Here is a 24,015-nt window from a genome sequence, read left to right on the forward strand (position 1 = left end):
AGAGGTCCTAAAATAAGGAGAGAGAGAATTTTGCAGCTGCCACTCTGATGTCCTGATAGTATGCTTCACCAAGGAAGCCTAGCTTAGGATAAGGAGAACTTCAGAGTAAGTTACTGCAACAAGAATTGCTTGCTTGCCAGGCCTTCAACATAGGACTCCAGCGCGCTGCACCCCATTAGACAGAGTAAAAGTTCTTTAATTTTCTTTTAGAGGGGCACTTCTCTAACCATGACCAGAATGATGTGCCCTGAAGTCCTTTCAAATCTTTACCTCTATCTCTTCCCACCTAGTTCGGTAAGGTAACCACAGCACATTCCCTGTGAGTGGCAAAGCATGAGTGGTCTTTGCAAGAGGTGCCATAGTGACTTCATGAATGTGCCACTAATAAGTGCTCAGAGAATAAGGAGGTCATTTTGGCAGCCCATAAGGGTCTCAAACATAGTGGCACTTAAGGGGAGCAGCTACAGTTGCCCCATTATAACTAAATTCAGCATGCCACATCCCCAGGCCAATTCACTTGTGTTGCCAAGAAGTTCTGTACCTGTAGATGAAGGAATGCGTCCTTTGCCCTCCCTTTCCATCTCAATGAGCCGGAGGCCTCGTTCCACGTAGCTCTGGAAGAACTGAGAGGAGTTTTTCAGGAAGGGCTCAATGTCTGCATCAGAATACTTCTTTTTATATTCATACAGCTCTGCCAGACCCTGGGGAAGGAGGAAAGTTTTCATGTGTTACCTAAACTGCAGTAGGCACATGAGGTGGTGTAACCTTCCCGTTCTTCCTATGATAAGAAAGCACTCACCTCTTTAGTGTTCTCCTTGGAGCCAATCTTCTTAAATATCTCTGCTAAAAAATCATTTACTTTGGCCTTTGAAGACTTTTCATCCTTAGAAAGAAATGGAGACTCCTCAACAAGATTTAAAGGGGCATCTTCAAAAAATTAGAGGTACTCAGCTAAACAATTTACAATACATTCAAGTGCCAAGGACCTACCAGCTGCCTGTGGAGCTTCAGGGACAGACAGACAACAGCACAGGCTAGCTGAGTCAAAAGAACCGTCTTTTACAATACGGGGGTTTATACAGACGTCAGGTACAACGGATGACACATTGGACTAGAAGTCTCATCTTGGGAGACCTGCATTTAAAGGCTGTTCTGGCCACAGTTGAAGTTTAGTGGACCAGCCATTATCAGAGCTCATGTTCAGCAAGCAAGAGGGGTATTTATTGAGTCTTAATGCATTTCAGAGGCACAGCATTAGAGGGACCAATTTCAGACACTGATCACATGTTCCAGTGGGCAGCCTAACTTCACATCTGTCTGGAGCTAGTTAGGCACTTGTGTCTTGGAACAGTCCATTTGCCACTTCTCCCTCCACCGTTACCTTCATGTTACTTACTATACGAGAAGCCCCCTTTTCTGTCTCTTTATCAGTCTTGCTTCCAGTTTGGTCCATGGAGTGCTTCATTACTCGACACAGGTGAGCCTCCAGCTCAGATTCATTCTTGTTTTCTATCATTGTTAAATGGTCCAAGATCTGAGAAAGACATAATAAAAGAACTTTAAAGACAGCTTGAGCAACTTAAATTAAAGCACATAGCTGGTCTCTGCTCTAACCTTGGGCCCTTTCAACTTGCACAGGGTGTGAAGCAGAGTCTTAAGTGTCCTTATGGGGAATTCACTTTTACACTGCTTCAGCTTCTCCTTGGGAAACACCTTCATGAAAATGTGGATGTCTAGCAGGATTCGATCCAGGTTGATGCTATTGATGGTTTCAGGAAGAAGCCGCACCATTCTCCACAGACACTGGAGAGAAAGAAAAGTTTATGAAACCAACTGCTCAAGTCAGAGGGGAGTTCCTGCTGCAAGTTTTGCTGTATCCAGGGTCTCAGTATCTGGATACAGAGATGCCCAGAAGAATAAGTGCTGCTGTTGATTCCATTACCGTTAGCAGGAGATTGACTGAGTTATTAGTGTATGTATACTACCATGAGCTTCACACAATGCTCTGGCCCTGCTGGATGCTTCTAATCTCATTAAGGGTATGTCTAACCTAGGATAAGGGCGTTTAACACATCAACATTTTAACTAGAACCTTAGTGTAGATGAGACAAGTTATATCTTAACATATTATGTCTAGACTAGGTGCTAGAGTAGCATTTAAAGTTATGTTCACCAACTTGGTCTTAAAGCACCTTGTTTCTGTTGAAACCAACAGTGTGGATTAGGAACAGACACTTCAAAGAAGGACCAAGTGAGTACACAATCCCCATTATAGGCTCACCTTCATGACAAGCTCCGAGAACTTGGGAGAGCTGGCTGTTGCTAGCAGACTGTCTTGGAGCAGAACAAGCAGGGCACTGGAGAGAACAAGTAGCATTAGATGGACAAATGCTATAAAGGAAATGGAAAAGCACAGCCCTATTGAACACCACACTAGTGGCTACAGACCACAACTAGTTCAACTTTCACACAATCCTCTGCACCTCCTGCCTGGCTCAAATATCTTACTATCACCTCCATAAAAATGGAGAGCTGAATCTCTGCAGAACATACCATGTCAATACTGGTCAACTGACAATCCAATGACACAGACTACAAGTTTAGGTTGTAGAATGGTTCATCGTAAAGCTTTACCCCAGAGGGGGGCAAACTACAGCCCATGGGCCACATCTGGCCCACTGGACCCTTGAGCTTCTGCCCCCTCCCCCGCAGACTCAGCTTGCCATGCCACCAGTGCTCTGGGTGGCAGAGCTGCGAGCTCCTGACAGGCAGCGCGGCTGCGAGAGCCGCCAGCCTGCCCTGGTGCTCTAGACTGCACAGTGGTGCGGCTTCCAGTCCTGGTGCTCTGAGCAGCATGGTAAGGGGGCGGGGAGTAGGAGGGTTTGATAAGGGCCAGGGAGTCCCGGGGACAGGGAGCAGTTGGATAGGTGTGGGAGTCCCTGGGGGCCTGTCAGGGGACAGGGGTGTGAATAGGGGTCAGGGCATTCAGGGGACAGGTTGGATGGGGGTGGGGGGGGAACAGGGCAGGAAGTGAGAGGGGGCACAGCCTTCCCTACCCGGCCCTCATACAGTTTCGCAACTCCGACATTGCCCTTGGGCCAAAAAGTTTGCCCTCCCCTGCTTTACCCCAATGATATAGATTGGATAGTGATTTAGTTATAACTGTGCCCCTTTAGATATATCTACACAGCAGCTGAGAGCATGCTTCCCAGCAAGAGTAGAGACCCTCTCAGACTCTGCTTGAGCTAGCATGCACAAACAGCAGCATGGCTGTAGCAGTACAGGTGGCAACTCAAGCTAGCCACCCAAGTATGTACCCAAGGGAGTCAGGCAGGTTTGTATTCAGGTGGCTAGTCTGAGCGGCTGTAGCCACACTTGCTATTTTTAGCATGGCTACCTGCACTGCGAAGCTCACTCCCAGCTACTATGTAGACATTTCCTTAAAGTTACTGTCCTGATATGCTTGTTTTTTTCAGTAGCCAGCTGAACTATTCTACAGCCAGCTTTGCTCACCACTTTAGTTAACAGGCCATTGTCTTGCAAAAAGACTCAATGCGACAGTGACTAACAAACGGTAAGGGCAGACTAGAGAGCCATGTTCTCTGAAATCACATACACGAACAGTGAAGTGGTATTTCATCTGTGGTACGAGACTGTTGTAGAGGGAGAGAACTTCGGTCTTCTCTGATTCTAACAAAGAGTAACTTACCTCAAGATGTTAGTCTGGTCAGACTTCTCCAGAACCTTCACCACCAAAAGGTTGACTGATCGGATGACCTGCTGCCCTTCCTCGAGGTCTTCAACCCGTGAATCCAGCATTAATGTAATGAGGCCATGCATTAAGTCTTTCAGCACTCCTGTGGAGGCCTCCCGGGCCAGGCTCTCCATCTGGAATAGCTGTCGATAAAAGCCAGGATTAGAAATTTCTTCAGCATGCATCATTTAGTTTTGGGACTCATCTGCAATTCTACTTGCAACTCCCTCTTTAAATATGCGCCTCTTTCATAAAGTGTTTATATATTCTATTAAAATGTATGGGAAGAACAATAAGGTTATAGAGTTAAGCATTCAGAGGCAGGAAATACTGAAGTTAAGGCTGTACATGTAAATGTTAGTTGGTTTTATTTTGAAAACAGAATATGTAAAAATGGTTTCTTACCCCACAAAGATCTACTCCCCATGTTTGTATTGGTCAGAGCTACTGATTTCAATGACTAAAATGGAGATTGACTACATTTCCTACTCTTGGTCCTCCTGAGCCAACCCAGCTCAGAGGGAGAAGCAAGATTCTACTGCTTCATTTGTGTCAAGAATGGTTAAAATAAAGCAACCCTATTACCTGTGCAAACCCATTGGGGGGGGGGGGGAAGGAGGTTGCACTGGACCCTGAGGAGCTAATTTGACTTGCAGACCTTGATTGTTGGTGGTGATGCAAGAAACTGACAGACAGCACCAGCTAAGACAGAACTGCATTTTAATTGTGTTTCCTTATGTGTATGCATTAAGAGACTGTTATTACATTATTTTTCAGATACTGCAATATGCTATTTTTCCTTCAATCTTAGATACACATGAAGCATTACCATGCATGCCAGAGAATCTAGAAAAAAAGTCGTAGGTGGGCCTGGTACCAACACTTAAGGTTTTCCAATACTTCCTGCTATAAGACCTCGTTTTCAGTTGCACCTTTGCCAAATTTTACCTGTTTTGGCTGAAGTTTTCCATACCAGCTATCTGCCTCAAGTTAATGGGTTTGGATGGGGGAAAAAAACAAACAAAAAAACTAGTGATCATAATGCATACGCACAAGGGAACTGAATTACGGTAGCACAGTCTCTTCCTCCTCCACCATACACTGAAGTCAGGCAGACCTATACAACTCCGCCGTCTTTCATTTAGGATGTTTGGAAGGCTGTTTAACATACAGACTGTACCATACCTCATGCTCTAGTTCAGCCACAAGTTACTGGGCTTGATGCGCAAATTCTACATTCTGTGTTATGCAGGAAGTCAGACTAAATCATAATGGTCATTTCTGGCCTTAAAAATGCTGAAACGAAAATACATTTCCCAATCCCCTGACTAGGGATACTACAAGCCATTTTCAACAGTCAATGGTACTTCCGTTAGGCAAGGCCCCATCCCTGCTCAATTTCAGCACTAGAGTTGTTCAGGGTGGTCACAAGCCCTTACAACAGGGAAAGTACTTCCCCCTTGCCACTGCCTCATTTCAGATAGCTGTGCCATGTTAGAAAGTTAAAAAAAAAAAGTTATCCTCCAACAGAAACAAAGTCTAGAAACTTTCAGCAATTGAAGACACGGTATTCATGACAGAATGAAAGTTCCCCATTCAATCGACATCTCATGTATAAATAATGTTTGAAATGGGCTACGATTTATCAGCAAGCTTCATAAAATAATGAGGTTACATATGTTCTGTACAGCCCTAGACACAAAGCTCAATCTATATATCACACCAACTCATCCAGAGGGTGTCTCTCACTATATTCCTTTTTGGAATAAGATTCCCTAACCCCTACTGTCCCAGGATGCTTGCAGCCAATCTGAGCATTGGCTGGAGACAGACATGAAGCACTCACTCCCCCTATACCTCATGTACTTTGCATCAAATTTGATTTCCTGCACAGGGCTGTTTCTAGACTAGCTCCAAAAGAGCCATTTTAGAGAATAGCTACAAAGAAGCCTTCTTAAACAAAATATACTAGAAGGCAAGACCTGTGCAGGACGTATTCTCATCTCCACCCATCCATTTGTACAAGGCTTGTTCCCTTTCCTCTCTGTCTTACCGAGATCATGTTTCCAATGATGCAGCTGTAGAGCTTGACTATCTCATCCTTGTCCAGTTTCTCATCTGCCATGTGTGTGTTGTAGATCAGTCGGAGCTGCATGAATGTAGCTATTAGGAACTGGTCAATGTGGCCAGACATGGCTTCTGCTTTGTCCTCCTGTCTGAGGACCTCATCAATCTAAGAGCAAAACACCCAAGACACATTAAAGTTGATCCTCTGCAAACAGCACAGGAAGAACGTTTAACTTTGCTTCCCCCATACTTACTATTCCATTAGTCAAGTCGTCTGCTTTCTAAAACTTCAACAATTAGTGACTTTGCACTTCTACAACTACTCCAGTACATTCAGTGGCATTAGTGATTCCTTGATTAGCTATGACTTGTATCCTGTACTCAAGGAACTCGTACAAAATTTTGAGTGTTCAAGAGCTTATATTATGGATTCTGTAATTATCGGTCTTGTGTAGTTTTCTGGGCATGGTGCTCCCTAACAGAATGGTTCAAGGGTTATGAGTCAGGGCATGCAACTCCTACACTTGGGATTTGCAAGGCAGTTTCATCAAAAACCAACCCTCCCTGGCACAACATGGAGGTGAGACATCTAGTAACCTGAACTTATGTCAGGGTAAAAGCAAAGTTGAAATAGGAAGAGTCTTAAGACACCACCATCTCATCATCACTGACAGCTGTCACCAGCTCAGAGCTGGAGTCTATAGGGATGATAATCTAGTACAAGTTCCCACCTTCAGAATATGTCCTACATTCTGTCTGATGGAAAACTGCTATGGAATTAGCGAGTCAGATGGCCCCTGTGCACTTGGCTGTGTCATCAGCAACATTCTGAGTGGTGCCCACATCACCTGACATGGCAACACCACCAGTGTGCAACTCATCACTCTCGCAGACTACTGGCCTTAGCTCAATGCAGTGTAGCTGCCAACTAAAAGTTCCACTTACCTGTGCCAGAGCCTGGATACTAGTATTTATGTCACCACTGGCTACCTGGGAGATGACAAAGTTGATGGTGGAAGCTGTATTACTGTGCATGTCATCAAAGTGTGGGGACACAGCACGGATCCTAGACAGTTGGGAAGGGAAAGGTCTTATGACTCTCCATGAAAAAATAGTTCCAACCTGAACTTCACTGGTGCCTTCCAGTCAGATTTCAAAGACAGAAAGTGGGATTCATCCTCACAGACATCCCTGTGAGGAGAGTTTCATTCTCATTTACAGAGGGAAAAAGAGATGTTCAGTGATGTGTCAATCACATAAACCACCTGGGACAGAACTAAGTACAACCTAATCTCACTCAGACCACGTGTTACCCATGAGACCAGGCTTCCTTTTCCTGTGTGGTAAGCTCATGGACAGCCCCCCTTCAGCATCTCTCCCCCTCCAGATAATAATGAATTTTTTATTACAGCCTACCAACACACCTCTTCCCACTCATATCCCATAGCCTAACCATCAACAGACCACTACCTTGATTGTCTTGACTTTTCACACTAATGCAGGTCTTAACTTCTTGGACAAAGCTTTACTTACACATGCTAGTGTCTATATGCACCTGCTCACGATGGTTTTAGACAGTTTCAATTGGCTTTCACCTAAGCAGGAATACATCTAAACTCACTTGGGTTCCGGGATCAGGACTGGCTCAAAGATGTCATCTAGTTTGTGTTGTACAAGTGCTGGCATCTCGCATCGAACTGTGCCATTGTCATTCTCAATTTCATCTAGATCCAGCTGGAATTCCCGTGGAACTGTATGTGTTGTCTCAGAATGGCCACTCATGTTGCGGGCTTGGCTATGGAAACCAGAAGAAAGGTGTTCATGTCTATACACACTAAGATGGCATGGTAACACTAACATCCAGTGGTAGTCCTAAGCTCTCATATCGAGATCGTGATTTTGTAGATCTGATTTTATTCAGTCCTCTAATTGAACCCTTTACAGTTCCCCCAGCTATTAGCAGTAAAGACTTATGCAAGCCAGGAGAGTAGCTGCCAATTACTTGCTTTCATAGTTCACCTGAGAAGCTGCTGGGTTACCCCTACAGCCCACTATAAGCCACACTGAAGTTGTGACAGGCATGCACTGCTCTGCCTATGACTGAGATCCAGCACCACCAAAGATGACATTGATGGGACATCTTATTGAAGCTCAGGTCTTCTCTCTCATGGCTAAGAGAAGGTACACTAACTGAATTAGTAACCTGACAAGCCAGTCAGGATCCAGGACTCCCATAGGGTCCTGAGACACTTGCATGTTAGAGATTAGATTCCCTTTAAGTGGAACATTCTGTTACAGAAGTTTCACCAGGGGTCTTTTCTCCAAATATCAGAATGATCTAAAATACATTGACATGTGGTGCAAGGTATAGTTACTAAGCTTTGTTTGTGGTATGGGTATCTCCAAGCTCTGAGATTCAAAATGCTCATCCGGCTGGCCTCTGTACACTGGCCCTATCAAATTAAGAATGGATTCCAATCAATACCAAGTTTAATGCAACACACGGGAATGAATTCTCCTAATATTTCCAGCAGCTGCCCAGCATGGAATTGCCATGTCTGCTAGCAGTTTGGGTTGTAGTTGCTCTTGGTAGAGGCCCTCTATTCTTGTAATTTTAGTCTACGTTATTTACAAATACCTAGAACTGGTCAGCATAAAAGTCAGTCACTCTCAGAGGGAATGATTAAGGCAGGAGTTAGAAAGATACAAGAGCCCTGCTACCAAGGAGTTAGTGGACAGTACTTACATCCTATAAGTGCGATACATAATTCTGTCCATGGAGAAGCAGTGAAAGAAGGCACAAGACCATTTAGAAAGGATTCAAGAGGCAGATAGACAAGACAAGACAAAACAATGAAGAGAGATTCAAACATTTTGTTTTACAATATTTGCCCAGACAGACAGTTTTCAGAACATGCAAAGACAATGACTACAAGAACTAAAGGTAACACTGCAGAACATGTTCTTAGCACGTACACTGCAGAAGCCATAGAAGATCATAACTTTTTCCATTACATACTTGAGTTTGGAAGACATGTCCTCAGCTGGTCCCTTCCTCAGCATGCTTGCATTAGCATTTGTGCTCTGAGCACGCTGAGGTTTCTCTTCTGCCTGCCTTGCTGGAGCAGCAGCGGGTCTCTTAGCAGCCCGTTTTATTCTCTCCTCCAGCATGCTCATGTCTTTCTCAGAAAGCTGTGAGAGACAGACAACTCTATAAAATCATGACTGATGTAGAGAAAGTAGATAAGGAAGTGTTTACTACTTCTCATAACACAAGAACTAGGGGTCACCAAATGAAATTAACAGGCAGCAGGTTTAAAACAAATAAAAGGAAGAATTTCTTCACACAACGCACAGTCAACCTGTGGAACTCCTTGCCAGAGGATGTTGCGAAGGCCAAGACCATAACATGGTTCAAAAAAAGAACTAGATAAATTCATAGAAGATGCCCATCCTGGCTAATAGGTCCATCAATGGCTATGAATGGTATCCCTAGCCTCTGTTTGCCAGAAGCTGGGAATGAGCAACAGGGGAAGGAGCACTTGATTACCTGTTCTGTTCATTCCCTCTGGGGCATCTGGCACTGGCCACTATCAGAAGACAGGATACTGGGCTAGATGGACCTTTGGTCTGACCCCAGTAGGGCCATTCTTATGACTGCTTCAGATAGGGAGCAAAACTACCAGGAATAAGCGACTGAAGCAAAATAAATTCATTCCAATAACTTCTATTATTTCCTTGAAGGGGGGGAAAAGGGACAAGGTAACAAGAGCCTTGGTTCCCACCTCATAACATTCTTCATGTCGGACCTCCAAACACTTGTGCACACTCTGAGGAATGCTGTATTTCACAACTAAGCAGTGCAGACACAAACGTGTACACTATAAACTCCATGTTTTAACCACTCTATAAATACCAGCTGGGAGGTGGTATAAATACTGTGGTTCCCCGTTCCCGGCCAATGGGAGCTGCGGGAGGCGGTGCCTGCAGGAGGGCAGCGCACAGAGCCCTCTGCCCTCCCCCTCCCACAGGGGCAGCAGGGGGACTTGGTGCCAGCTGCTTCCAGGAGTGGTGCAGGGCCAGAGCAGGCAGGGAGCCTGCCTTAGTCCCACTGCACCCCGTGGCTGGCAATCCCACTGGCCGGATCTGGCCCAAAGGCCATAGTTTGCCCACCCCTGGTTTAGAACTTCATCCAAGTTTCCTCCGAAATCACTAGAGGCATCACAACATCATTCTAAAACAAGTCACTATTTACAAACAATACAGTCCCCTATGACGGGATCACAAGTCAGCATTTACTTATTCCTTCAGTATTCTAGTTTGTCACCTATGGTTACTGGCGATTAGAGGTCCCATAATCTGGAATTAACCAATTAACTTCTAAAGGATGTGTCATGGTAGATTAACTCTGACACCATAAACAGAGCTCTTGGCATCTATCCCACTATCAGCAGCAGGACGTGCCATGATTGATCACTTCAGTGTGAATGATTCCCTTACACAAGATTAAAACCTGGTTCAGGCTACCTCCTCCCATTTTCAACCACTCACATTTCCAATCAGCTTGAACACCTGGTCCCCATGCACATTGTAGACAGTCACGATGGTGTTGAGTGCAGCATTGCGGACAGTGTTGTCTCTGTCGCCAATGTGAATTGCCATCTCCTTTAATGCTTTGCCAGGAGTTGGCTGGCACACATTCATGCCGTAGGACTCAACAAGACACCCCAGCTCTTCCAGGCACTCTACGGGATCAGAAACAGATTTTTTTTTTTTTAACTGAAACTCAACCAAGATTGTTAAACAGACAAGTGCTCCACTCCAATATACTCTGCAGTTATCTGAATCTATATTCTGTGCTAATGCCTCTGGTGTCTGTGGCATTCTAGTGCTCAATTTGGTGATAAACAGGAAATTCCCTTCACCTGGTGGGCAGGGTTAGAGGTGACTTAGTTTTGAAGGAGGCTTGAATTTTTAAATTTGCCATCCAGCAACCCTTGACAGTAGCTAGTTGCCCCACAGTCCCCAACCCAAATATTGCCATCCATAAGCACATTAGCTTAGTGTTTCTGCTAAAACAAGCAGCAGTGAAATAATTCATGCCAACATTTAACTAGAATATAATTAGTTAATCCCCACAGATAAATACGAACAGTTCACACAGCTGTTTCAGGCTACTGACAGACTCTGAAACACAACCTTGCATTAGTTATATTCTGAAACTTCTCTTCAGTACCATAGAGCTAAAAATCTTTAGTAAAGCTTCAAATCCAATGCATGGTTCTGTGGTGGGGGAGGGGTTGAACTGAGGCAGTTCTGCAGTAGTATGGAAAACAACTGAGCCTTCTATACATCAGGACAGGAATAGTGCAACTGGCGGATGGGAGGTGGGTAAATCAATGAGAGCTGAATGGTTAACCATTTGTGCATGTGAGATGTTGGGTTAGACAAAACAGACTTCTAACACTTTCTGCCTAATCACTCTTATTCCAGAGCAGGCCCTTCCCAGATGACTGGGAAGCTGCTTGAGGCATAATGTTTGTGGCTCAGGCAGAGAGCGTGTGTGCATGTGAGAGATGACAAGGAGGCTTGATATTTCTTCTTTACAATCTTCTCCTTATCACCAACTTGGGTGACATTTTCCCCAAATGCATAATGATAGGCAAAACTCAGTTTTCAGAAAATGCTATGGCCAGCATATCCTGATCCACAGTGCATTCTGAAATGACTTTGGGGTGTGTACAATGGTACATCAAAGTTCTTCAGCCAATAGTACTATTTCCTACCTGCCCGCTGTTTGGAATTTTTGGACTTTGTCCCCTCCATGATGAAAGTGAACATCTTGCTGGCTGGATAGATTAAGCACATCCTATTCAGGATGGCACGCACATCCTTGCGGATAACATCTTTCGATTCCCCAACCTGGGGGGTGGAGGAGATGATGATCAGAGAGAGAAAAGAAAGCAGGACAGATACTTTTAAATACTCTACACCATCAGTGTACTTTGCCAGTCTGCATGATGCCAGGCTTCCATTCAAAAAATCCAACTACACCACCCACCCACACTATTCAAAGGCAACTGCAGCAAAAAAGTACGGAACAGAACAGAACAGCATTAGCTGGTGTCCTGATAGTGTCCAGGAGCATGTCATTATACTAATTTCCCTCAGTATGTGGTACCTTCAGGATAAGATATGGGATGAAAGAGGATGCCTCATTCTCAGTAAGGTGATACTCCTCCTGGCTCAGCAAGGTGAAAAGCAATTTAAGGTATTCAAGGGCCTTCATCAGAACACTTGTGTTGGTATCAAAGAACCGTAGGGTGAGCCACTTCAAGATCAGATCCAGACAGCTGATGACTCCATCTTTTTCGCTCTCCAAGTGCTTGAGATGAAGGGGGGGAAAAGCATCAGGTTGTGCAGGATCAAATATATAAATGGTATGGTCCACGGAAACAAAAGTGATGAAGGGCAAAGTATAAATCAAAAGCCATGTCTGTTCCCGTAAAATGCATTTATTATAGGTGGTGGCTTCCTGTTGTAGATTCATAAAACAGATTCTTGGGTTTTAAGCCTTAGTGAGACCCCTCAACTATTACACACTGTCCCACATTGCATGGTAGCAGCTGGCACCTACTACTAAATTTCACTAATAAAATTCAGAGCAGTATCCAAACTTGAGTAAACAAAGCATTCCCCTCCCTCAGCAAAAGAGATTAATACTAATTGTATTGTTCCTCTGAAAGTGCTCACTTAGACCTATAACTTAAGAACTGTGTGCCCAAGCTAGTATTGTGAACCCTCCTAACCTACTGCCCACTTATGAAGAACTCCTAACTTGATATTTCACTGCTGCAGTATTTGGACATCCCACATTCCATTGTTGTTTGCCATAAGGTTCCTAACTCACCTCTACCATCACAGCCAGTGCCTTGTTGTGGTGCTGAAAGTCTGTATGAAACATCTCATCTTGTACCCATCTGGCAACACAGCTGGACATCTGAGTCTTTAGCTGCTCGATATATTCATCACGGGGAGTAGTAAAGTTCCATTTCAGCACCTTCAAAACAAGAAACAAAAACAGAACACTCATAACTCAAGGACAGCAACATACTACTTGTTACTGAGCTGATACCCAAGAGCCACAGTGCACAACAGAAGGAGCTCAGAGAATAGCAAACTCCCTCCTGCCACCAAAAAATGCACAGGTTTAGAGGTCTGCATCCTTAAGAATGCAAGCAGCAATACTTCAGTATATTTGCTAGTATGCTAGTGTTAACACAGGTCATATCTAAGACAAACACCTCATCTTTAAACCGTGTCTACAGATATGTGCACATTTAACTACCTGGGGGTCCAAACATTATCAGATGACCAAAAAAGTGCAGGTTTCAAAGTAAGAGGAGCCTGCAAATTCAGATTTGTTATGAGAGCCAAGTTTGGCAACAGGTGCTTGTTAGAATAAAAAACCTATGGATTCTCTCAGAATCCTAGTACTTAGAGATGGAAGAAGCTTGGCCAGGCTTGTTACGTATTATACTTTTTCTATTGTTTGGTCCAATCTAGTTTCAAGAGCGTCCTAAAGCAATGAGGCGTCTGCCACTTCTCTTAGAAAGTTTTTGCTTTCTTACACATGCTATGGGGACTGAAGACCTTGTAAACAGCCTATAAGAGATGGACCTTTGCTTTGAAGTATCAAGACATCAAATGAAGACTGGATTCCCATGCGACACAAGGTGCAACACTAAGCTCACAGGTAATAGAATGTACTTCCTTTAGTACCTAAAGCTCTGAAATTGAGTACGCTCTTAAGTTCCCTCTCACCTTCAATCCTTTCTCATCTTTCATTCTCTGCTCTTTCCCATTTGGGACTATGATAAAAATAGGACCTGATTTGTCATCATCTTCCTTCAGGTTTGGCTTACTTGGTATCTTCTTCCCTTGTGCACCCTGAAAAAGCAAAAGTGGTACTGAGCAGAAAGCACTGCAAAACCTATATACAACCCTTCATTCTAAGTGATGCCAGACACCAACCCCTGAGCTCATGCTGACCAAGTGTATAAGAACCAGGTAGAAGCTGACAACAGTGGTTAGAATCCTCAGGTACATGCTCTGGTGGTGTGGAAGCAAAACCCACGGCAAAGTGTGCAACAGATAGGACTCTTCAGACTTGGCCAGTGCACCAGCCACCTAGGGGTGTCTCACCCTAAGTTGGTACCTGTTTGATGGATTTGTTCTTTGTCAGACTGGTATTGCCTTTGGTAAGGCTTGTATTAGCTTTGGACAGGCTGGTATTGTCCTTGGACATACTGTTGTTACCATCAGACTGCTGCAATAGGCCACAGAAAAGGCTTGGTGGTTAGACAACTCAATATGTACCTCTAAATCACTCCCTTTAGACCCTGGAGCCCCCAAACCTGCTGTGCACTCAACAGCGTTAATTCTAGTTTATTGAAAGAGTTTAGATGAAGGAATACAGTGGCTGCAGGCTGGTTTACAAAGACACCTTAACCTCTGATGTTTTTCCTGTTCCAAATCTGTGGCAGGGTGGACTGCTATAGTTGCAGTGGCACCCAACCCGTGGAGCAGCACTTGTGACATTTTTGCCCCACTTATCTGTAACTTCAATAGCTAAGTAACAGAATATAAAAAACAGACACTAATGGGAGTACAACAAACTCTACAGTTCACGTACAGCCAGCTGTAGCTACCATTGCATCCTTAAGCATCTTCTTTGTGCACTGTGCTGAGAGATACACCCTTGGATGCAGTGGACTAAAGTCAGGAATTTCTCTGGCATGTGGATTCAGAATTACTGTTCAAAACTAGATTTTATAATATTAGAGCTGAATACAAGATTGAGTTTATCAAGATACATTTTAAATACAGACCATATTAGATTAAAAAGCAAAAGAGGTTTACAGTTAAGGGAAGTTAAAGACCCAGTGATCTGAATTTTAGACAGTGGCAAGCCTATTAAGTAGGACTGAGCAAAAACAATGATAGCAGCACAACAGGTATGAAGGGCATCTTTCACTTAAGAGTCTGGATACTCCCATAGGCTTGCACAGACCACCTCCGTAAAAGCGTCAAGGGTTGCATTAACAAGCTACTATACTCCCCAACCGGAACCCAGCTCATTAGTCTTGCATGGTGGCATCACTGTACCTTAGCTTTAGAGGCAGCTCCTCCTGCTTTGGCCTTTTTGGGGTCAGGCTTAGGCTCCATGGTGCTGGACCCCGAATCTTCAGCGGGTGCTTGGAAACAAGAGATTATTTCAAACATATTTTGTGAAAATGAGTCCATTCACGAACAGCACATTCAGTTCACCACTGTTCTTCAGTCTGACTGCAGAGAAAGGGAGCTGCTCATAATGACAACAAAACTCTTAATCACAAGGAGAGGCAGGGATTTCAGATGCACAAAGGAAGCTTGCTCAGCTCTTACAGACTACGTCAACACCAAGAAACTAACCCTCGTATCTAAATGTATATAAAAATTTGCACATTTTAATCTTCCTCTTTCCTTGATCTTAGTATGTTTCTGGTCTTAGATAGCAAGCTTAACTGGGATTGTTCCTTACTGTTTACATAGGGGCTGCTGAAAAGTAGGTTCAGGTCCCTCAACAGCTTTGCCATGCAGGCACTCTAGAGCAGTGGTTTTCAAACTGCGGGTCGAGACCCAGTACTGGGTCGCGGAATGTAAGGCATGGGGTTGTTGCAGCTCTGGTCAGCACCGCCAACCGGGCCATTAAAAATCCCATCGGCAGTGCTACCCAACTAAGGCAGGCTAGTCTGACACTGTGCTGCAACCCGGAAGTGCAGCTGGTCCGGGTCTTAGGCGGGGGGCGTGGTCACGGGGCTCCACGCACTGCCCCCACCCCAAGCATTGGCTCCGCACTCCCACTGGCCGAGAACCGGCCAATAGGAGCTGGGGGCCTGCAGCGTCTGCAGGCAAGAGCCATGCAGAGCCACTTGCATGCCTCCACCTAGGAGCTGGACCTGTTGGTGGCTGCTTCCAGGGTGCAGTACGGTCCATGGTGCCAGGATAGGCAGGAAGCCTGTCTTAGCACCTCTTAGCACCCCTGCTGCATCGCTGACCAGGATCCGCCCAAGGTAAGCCCATATCCCAACCTCGCACCCCAAACTCCTGCCCTGAGCCCCCCCAAACCCCTCATCCCCAGCTCCGTTGGGTCACGGGCATCAACAATTTTCTTCAGCTGGGTCGCCAGAAAAAAAAGTTTGAAAACCACTGCTCTAGAGAGGGGCAGGCATAAACCCAATCACTCAGACGGCGTGACTTCCCAAGTTGGTGCTAGAAGAATGGGACAAGATGGCAGGATGAAGCCAGTGCACCGTCAGAGGTACCATTGCTGGTTCACAGCAGTTCTCAAAACTGACTGCACGTAACTTCTCCTCTACCTTAGTTTGGAAGTTCCAAGGAGGAGGAGCAGCAAAGGCTGGGGGGAGGTGGAACACACAAACCGATGATACATCAAGACGACCCAACAATCTGCAGCCTCCCCAAAAAACTCAGAGCAAAGCTGCTCAGAGTGCTACGTCAGAGGCAGCAGAGAAGGGTGGTGGCACCTTTTCGAGGCTGACATACGGCAACTTTTCAAGCACAAACAACTTTGCCTCTGTATTCCTGTGGGTTTGATTAATCCAACAGTCACGTTCTACAGACCAGAGAGATTCTCCACATATGAGAATATTTGCATATTAAGCTAGACACACCAAAACCCTGGGAACCTGCAGCTCCAGCCCACAGAGTGGGGTTTCTATAGGTATCCTTAAAAGCTTTTCAGACTATGGAGTGACTAATTCCACAGTAGTATATCTTAATGACTTGACTTCCCTGTGATTTACCAGTACCACACCAAGACCCTGTGATTAACTGGCTTGCCTCTCTATTCCAATGAAACCCATCCACACCCAAATGAAACTGGTCTTCCACAGACATTCAGCCTACTGTACTATCTTGACAGGAGACATTACAGAGTGGTTCTTATTCCCTATACCCTGCTTCTGTAAACAAGGCCTTCCCCAAAGGGTCCGTGTCTTAGACACACACCAGCTTTTCATGCTAGCATGACTGAACATTAAAATTTAGTGTTTCCCTTCAAATTAGTCTTTTCTGAGGAAATTCTTTCCCATACATTTCCCAGCATTACAAGATGGATTACCTGATGCAGACTGGAATTTGGCTGGAGCTGCTCCTCCTACCACTTTGGAAGATGCCTTAGCAGGAACAGCTGGTTTGGCTGGCATGATGGCTTTGGCTTTTTCGAGCATGGCCAGTACCTGATCTTTGGAAGTTGGCTGAGGAGAAAGATGCACATACAGAGAGATATGCCATAGTCTATGAACATGGGATAAATGGCTGCAGTTTAAAAGTGCAGTGTGCAAGAGGCTAAAAGGAAGATAGTTTAGCCAAAGGGACAGTGCTTTGAGAATTAGAAGTTATAATGTGGTTAAAACATGTAACCACTTTCAACCACACCCATTGAAGGTCAAGTATTTCACATCTGAAGTCGGCAGTGATTCCTGAGAGTTTACATGGCTCAAAAACAACATTCACAAGTTCACTTTCTAGTAAGAGTTAGACATTTGCCATAGACATTACACTCACTTTCACCCATGCTCATTCATATGCTGCCTTCTTCCTCAGGTAAGAGTCTAACAACAATACCTTCAGCTTGCCAGTAGCTTTGGCCATCTTCTCAAAACCGAGATGCATCATAAAGAATGGCAGGGCATCCTGTGCCTTTTTACGCACGTCTCCATTTCGATCCTCCAGGCAGGAGTACAGGTGAGGCACACACAAAAGCAAGTCAGAAGGAACAGAACGGAGGGTAGGCAGCTTGTCAGCCAACCAGCCCAGAAGCTGGAAGGAGATAGCACAGGTTAGCTTTGCCCTTCAGAATATGATAACTGATGTCTGAAATATGCATTGTGGTAAGGAGTCACCAGCAGTCTCAATAGGAGCAGAATTAGTTGTGTGAATTAGTTGAGGGGACCAAACTCAACTCAGATATTCACCATTTGCAACCATCCTGACCTTCAACAATAAAGTGCAGCCCACTGAGACTACAGATCCCAGTATACAAGTAATTTGATTCAAGTGGCCAGGCTCCATTATGGCTACTACTCCAAGTTAAAGATGAGGGCAGCATTTCAGAGTTGTGCATTACTCTTGGTCAGTAAGTTGCACTTTGGGCATCCCTGGCTCAAGCAACATCCCAAAACCTCAGCTCTGCTCTTAAGCACCTGTGCATAAAGGAAGGCTCATTTGAGGGAAGCAGCACCATTTATTTAGTTTGGTTTCATATAAGCAACACTGAAGTTTGAATTTCAGCACCACAAGTGAGAGCAACTCAATACCATTCTTGATCAATTTTATTTTTTACTGTTACAAGTCAGTACACAAACTGCATTACACATTTCTTACCCTCAGGATACAGTGCTCAGTTACTGCAGTCTGCACTAGCCTCACCCCTTTATTTCTATAGTTGTGCTCAAACTATGGCTAAGCTGCAATTCAAAAGGTATAAGGAACAAACTCATGTACACAATACCAATCTTTACCTCTTGTCTTAAGAAAGGGTTTTCTTTTTTGAGCTCCTCAGACAGGTCCTCTCCTTCCAACCATTCTTTCATGCCAGTCTGTTCTGTCCAGGCATTCACAGTAGCCAGGGCAGCAGCACGTACATTGTTCTGTAACAAGACAACAAAAACTGGGGAGGTTCTGGGATCACCCTTTCCATTACAAATTAAATCATCCCGCACCAAGGACTCACATTTTTGTTCACTGCTGGGAAACCCAAGTCCCAGCATCACAAAATGCAACTCATTCTACCAGAGATGGAGAAGTCTCTGAAAAGTAGGCATAATACACTAGTCAAACAAGTTTAGGTAAAAGCCTGACACAGAAAAGGAATGGGAGCATCTTTGAAAGAATTTTGTCTGCTGCCCCTCCCTAATGAAAGGATAATCTCAAATCCAAAACTCGCCAAGAGGGCTAGAGATTGAGGTTACTTACTTAAATGAAGGTTAAAACAGGTTTAGCATGTTTATGAATCCAGGCAGGATCAGGAGATACCTCCAGCTCCTTTTCAGTAACCCAGTTTATTGTGGATCACAAATTGAATACGAGCCAACAATGTGATGCAGTTATGAAAAAGAAGGCTAGTATTCTGGGGTGTACTAAAAACGAGTGACATGGGAGGTAACTGTCCTGTTCTACTCAGCACTGGTGAGGCCTCAGCTGGAGCACTGTGTCCAGTTCTGGGTGGCAGACTTTAAGATAGATATGGACAAGCTGAAGAGAGGACAGCAACAACAATTTAGAAAACCTGACCTATAAAGGAAAGGTTAAAACACTAGGTATATTTAGTTTTGAGAAAAAGAGGACTCAGCGGGTACCCAATTACTTGTCTTCAAATATGTTAAGGGTTGTTATAAAGAGGACAATGATCGATTGTTCTCCATGTCCACTGAAGGCAGAAAGTGGTAATGGACTTAATTTGCAGCAAGGACTACTTAGAAAGATTTTCCTAACTATGAAGATAGTTAAGCACTGGACTAGGCTTCCAAGGAAGATAGTGAAATCACAATAATTGGAGGTTTTTAAGAACAGGTTATACAAATACCTGTCAGGAATAGTCTAAGTTTACTTGGTCCTACCTCAGCACAGGAGGCTGGACTAGAGGACCTCCGGAGGTCCCTTCCAGCCCTACATTTCTATGAACTGCCAAAACCCAGGTACTTCTACTTCAGGGCATGAAATGATCATCAGCTGAGGTCAAGAAGAATGCTCTCTCTTACTCCTACACACTCACAGCATGACCCAATGCTTCCAAGTGACACCTAAAAAGGGAAAGGCAACAGCCTGCTCTGAAGCAGCTAATTTACACCCCTGTTCTAGGATGCCAGGCTACATGAATAGAGTTTTATAGACAATGTAACATCTCTATTAAGTTCTGACTACATAGATCTTATTTACTTCAATCTATTCAATGCACCTATCACACTAAGCAAAATAGAATTTAAACAAACTCCAACCCAACAAAAAAAAAAAAAAAATCAAATCTCTTGTGATAGTCCTCCAATAGAATCATGTTTAGGACCGCTAAGATATCTTATGTTCAGATAGACATTCTGAGAGGGCCCATGTTAGCAGGATTCTTTACAGCTAAAGACTGGACAGAAAGCTATGCATCACCTGTGGGTAGTCACTGAAGTAGCGTAAGTGCTCACTCTACCCATAGAGCTAGGCCTGGCACTCATCCCCGCACAGCAAACCAACTTGCTGCCCTAGTACTGCTAACCTGGACTGTATCTTCTACATTGAGAAGCAAAGTTTATAAAAAAATCAGTTTAAGATGAAGAGCTGGACACTGTGCATAAATGGGCTGTATTGTACATCCTGGACATTGAAAGCCACCAGCTTAACCACAGCACAGACAGTATTCATATCTGCAGATAGTAAATCTACAGTCATTTGGAAGACAGAGCTCCGAGTAGCATTCAGAAAGCTTCTGAAACTAGTCTGAACACTCACCTGCCTCTAAACATCTACGCTAATTTAAGTCAAACACTGAAGATTGCTCCCAGTGTATCTGGAAGTATACAGAGGATGAACCTTCATTCCAAAAAGAAAATACAAGACATGATAGCCTACCTTACTGTCCCCCAGAACTGTGATGATCGGAATGCCCAGGTTTTTCACATGTTGCCTGATGTTTGGGCCCATTGCCATGGCTAACTGCTGGAGGATGCTCAGTGTTTGTTGAACCTGGATGAGAAAGGAAAGTGTTTTAATGAACTAATTATTAGGTGCTCTGTGCTCAAGGCCCCCACTACAAACGAACTGAGTAGCAACATCATGTTGCTATTACGGCATATCTAGACTTTATCTCTTGAAGGGCTGTGAGAACATGCCTATTCATGCACTTACTTTCATTTGATAGCAAGAGATAGTTTAGGCCATGCACAGGTGAAGTTATTGCTGTGTCTCATGTAGATTTAAAGGGACACCAATTTAAAAACCGTTTTCAGGAAGAAGTGACTTTTAATCTCCTGGTGTTGCATTTATTATTATGAATTATTGAAAATAAAATATTCGCTTATTTATACAGACAGCTGCATCATCCTTCCAGTTCGTGGGGTCTTTTACACACCAGTGGGAAGAAAAAAAATCTAAGAAATTGGGAAGTGGCAGACAGAGGCCCTGGAACCACACACTTCATTAACTGACTAGATGTCTATTTTAATGCTCTATTATACAGACTTTTTTTTACTAAAGACTTTCTTTCATGGATGAAACACTAATTTACTTTTCAAGCCCCCACACTGAAGGAACTGAAACAGGCTGATTAATAATCTAAAGTGACTACAACAGGAATTTGCTTCAGACATTAGGATTTCTAGTAGCATACCAAGATTTTATTGGAGTCATTGAGACGACACTTCAAGGCAGCTGGAAGTTCTCCTATATTTGGCTGTATGAATTTGGCATCATTAATGATGCTTGTCACTTCATCCAGACCCTCCTTTCGGATCTTCCAGTTTTTGTCCCCAATCTTAGACACCAATTCAGCTGTGATCTTATCACTGTAAAAACAACAACAACAAAAACCCACAATCCCTGACATCCAGTATCATTTTGTATTATAGGAGCACAACATATGAACCAGACGCTCCTCTGTGAATGCCCTTCAAAGGCCATAGTGCACCAAAACAGAGAAAAGGACTTAGGATACAAAGTTGCTCATATGCAGCAGCAGAGTGTCAATCCTTAGTTTGTTGAATCTAAACCCACCTGATGTCTGTTCTTGGCAGAAGATCCACAACATCATTCCCTATATCCTCTTGCTCATCTCTTTCCTCACCGTCATCCCCACTGCCACCACTGTGTCTGGAAGTGCCTCGAGTTGGAGCAGGTGCAGTCTGCCCTTGCATCTGCAAACATGGCACACATACAAGTCAGATGAATGCATATGGAAGAAGTTAGATGTTTAAGAATCTTACATGTGGGGCTGTTCACACACCTCCATCTCTCAATTGTCATGTGGCCCAGAACAATGCCTTTTCAACACAGCATTGCTCCAAAAAGCAGTAGCTTCTGAAGTTCATCATAAAACCAGAAATGGATGTTACTTACCTGTAACTGGAGGTTCTTCAAGGTATGGGGTCCCTATCTGTATTCCACACATGGAATACGCATGTGCACTGTATGCCTGAGTCTGGAATTTCTTGCAAGCAGTGTCCATTGCCCTGCATGTGTGCCGCAGCTCTCCTCAGGCTCCAAACCAAGGGCATGAAGGGCAGTGCAGGCTGATGCCTCTCTAGTTTTCCATTCTTACCGCAATGTAACGAATCCACAGCAGAGGGGGGACAGAGGGCAGGTAGTGGAACATAGATAGGGACCACACATTTCAAAGAACATCCAGTTACAGGTGAGTACCCTCCATTTCTTTGCGTGATAATCTCTATGTGTATTCCACAGGTGGGAGATTAACAAGCAGTAGTCAAACAGGGGGTGGATGTGGGAATACTGAAGTGATAACTGACTTTAGTCCTGCTGTATCCACAGTTCACAATTGTACAAGAGCATAACATCTGGTGAAGGTATGCAGAGAGCTTCAAGTAGCTGCCCTAAATATCTCTAGTATGGGTATATCTCTCAGAGATACAGCTGAAGTAGGTTGCCCCCTGATGGCATGAGCCTTTACCCTTTCTGGGAGCAGGAGGGAGAAGATGCCAGCTAGATGGTAATAAAAGGTAATATAACCAGAGATCCCTTTCAAAAGTCTCTGCACCAATGTACAGTAACTCCTCACTTAACGTTGTAGTTATGTTCCTGAAAAATGCAACTTTAAGTGAAACTATGTTAAGCGACTCCAATTTCCCCATAAGAATTAATAAAAGGAGTACTTGTGGCACCTTAGAGACTAACCAATTTATTTGAGCATGAGCTTTCGTGAGCTACAGCTCACTGTAGCTCACGAAAGCTCATGCTCAAATAAATTGGTTAGTCTCTAAGGTGCCACAAGTACTCCTTTTCTTTTTGCAAATACAGACTAACACGGCTGTTCCTCTGAAATAAGAATTAATGTTTGTGTGGGCGGGGGGGGGGGGGAATTAGGTTCCAGGGAATTTTTTTTTTTTTGCGCCAGACAAAAGGCAGTATATACATTTTAAACAAGCAATTTAACACAAGTTTTAAACAGAGGAGGTAAGGCAGGGGCACCCTACACTGGCACTGGAGATGAAGCAGGCAAGGAGGCTGAAGGTATTGTAGGCTACGAGAAGGCCTTTGCGCAGCAGCGGCAGCTTCCCCTACTCTGCAAGCACGAGGGACGGGCAGGAGGGCTCAACCCTCAGCCTGCCCACTCCCCCCCTTCCCCCAAACCCCCATCCTTGACCTGCCTCTTCTCCCCCCCCTTTACTTTGCACACTTGCTCCTCCCCCCTCCCTTGAAGGCCGCAAACCAGCTGATTGCCATGGGCAGGAGGCAGGGGAGATGCGCCCGCTGAGTCCTCGCTCCCCCCCCCCCCGGGCAATCAGCTGGCTTGCCACATTCAGGAGGCAAGAGAGGGAGGGGGAGCCTACACGCCAAGTCCTTGCTCCTCCCTCTAAAATGCCGCAAACCAGCTGATTGCCATGGGCAGGGGGAGGAGAGGGAAGGTGCTGATCCCTGGGGTCTGCCAGCGGGCGGGAGGTGCTATGGGGAGGGGCGGGTACGGAGGCTGCCAGCTGTGGAGAAAGCAGACAGCCAAACAACGTAAGAGTGGAGCACTGCACAACTTTAAATGAGCATATTCCCTAATTGATCAGCAACATCACAAAAGGTTAACCGGGAGGACTTTAAGTGAGGAGTTACTGTAGGTTGACCTCTTGGACCTGCTATACAAACAAATAGAACAAAGGACATTAAAAAGACACTTAACCTTTGAAGATAAAAGGACAAAGCCACAGGATACAGTCTTCTCTCCTCTTCCCAGACATGTAGTTTTTGGTTTTTTTGGGGGGGAAGGGGGGAGGAAAAGAGAGATAAGTGGATAATCTGACCCACATGAAACCCAGACTACAGTGGGTATGAATCTGGAGTTGGGGAGAAGAGAAACCTTTTCTTTATAGAAGGTAGTATATGGTGGACCTGCCACAAGTGCTCCCAGTTTACTGACTCTT

At 44.5% G+C, this 24,015-nt stretch overlaps 1 protein-coding gene and 1 non-coding gene across 8 annotated transcripts in view; both read right to left on the reverse strand.

Annotated features, from left to right (window-relative positions):
- CKAP5 (cytoskeleton associated protein 5) overlaps positions 1-24,015 on the reverse strand; it is a 102,614-nt gene that overhangs the window by 3,878 nt on the left and 74,721 nt on the right. For 6 of the 7 annotated variants that reach the window (XM_075129570.1, XM_075129567.1, XM_075129568.1 and 3 more), the window contains exons 21-43: positions 21,644-21,783; positions 21,261-21,435; positions 20,504-20,617; positions 18,409-18,537; positions 17,513-17,707; positions 17,007-17,142; positions 14,990-15,078; positions 13,646-13,771; positions 12,732-12,881; positions 12,003-12,206; positions 11,608-11,743; positions 10,373-10,566; positions 8,841-9,013; positions 8,568-8,591; positions 7,443-7,616; positions 6,767-6,887; positions 5,808-5,987; positions 3,710-3,897; positions 2,282-2,357; positions 1,615-1,803; positions 1,397-1,534; positions 800-883; positions 542-701 (exon numbers count right to left, since the gene is read on the reverse strand). In XM_075129570.1, the coding sequence (XP_074985671.1) occupies positions 542-701; positions 800-883; positions 1,397-1,534; positions 1,615-1,803; positions 2,282-2,357; positions 3,710-3,897; positions 5,808-5,987; positions 6,767-6,887; positions 7,443-7,616; positions 8,568-8,591; positions 8,841-9,013; positions 10,373-10,566; positions 11,608-11,743; positions 12,003-12,206; positions 12,732-12,881; positions 13,646-13,771; positions 14,990-15,078; positions 17,007-17,142; positions 17,513-17,707; positions 18,409-18,537; positions 20,504-20,617; positions 21,261-21,435; positions 21,644-21,783 (3,295 nt within the window). The remainder of the gene's footprint in view (positions 1-541; positions 702-799; positions 884-1,396; positions 1,535-1,614; positions 1,804-2,281; positions 2,358-3,709; positions 3,898-5,807; positions 5,988-6,766; positions 6,888-7,442; positions 7,617-8,567; positions 8,592-8,840; positions 9,014-10,372; positions 10,567-11,607; positions 11,744-12,002; positions 12,207-12,731; positions 12,882-13,645; positions 13,772-14,989; positions 15,079-17,006; positions 17,143-17,512; positions 17,708-18,408; positions 18,538-20,503; positions 20,618-21,260; positions 21,436-21,643; positions 21,784-24,015) is intronic. The other variant, XM_048853549.2, reaches the window with a different exon arrangement.
- On the reverse strand, positions 6,602-6,712 carry LOC125639263 (small nucleolar RNA SNORD67). The gene has a single exon (XR_007357444.1). It is a non-coding gene; the product is annotated as a small nucleolar RNA SNORD67 (small nucleolar RNA).

Source organism: Caretta caretta, chromosome 6 (genome assembly GCF_965140235.1).
Source record: "Caretta caretta isolate rCarCar2 chromosome 6, rCarCar1.hap1, whole genome shotgun sequence".
Lineage (NCBI taxonomy): Eukaryota > Metazoa > Chordata > Testudines > Cheloniidae > Caretta > Caretta caretta.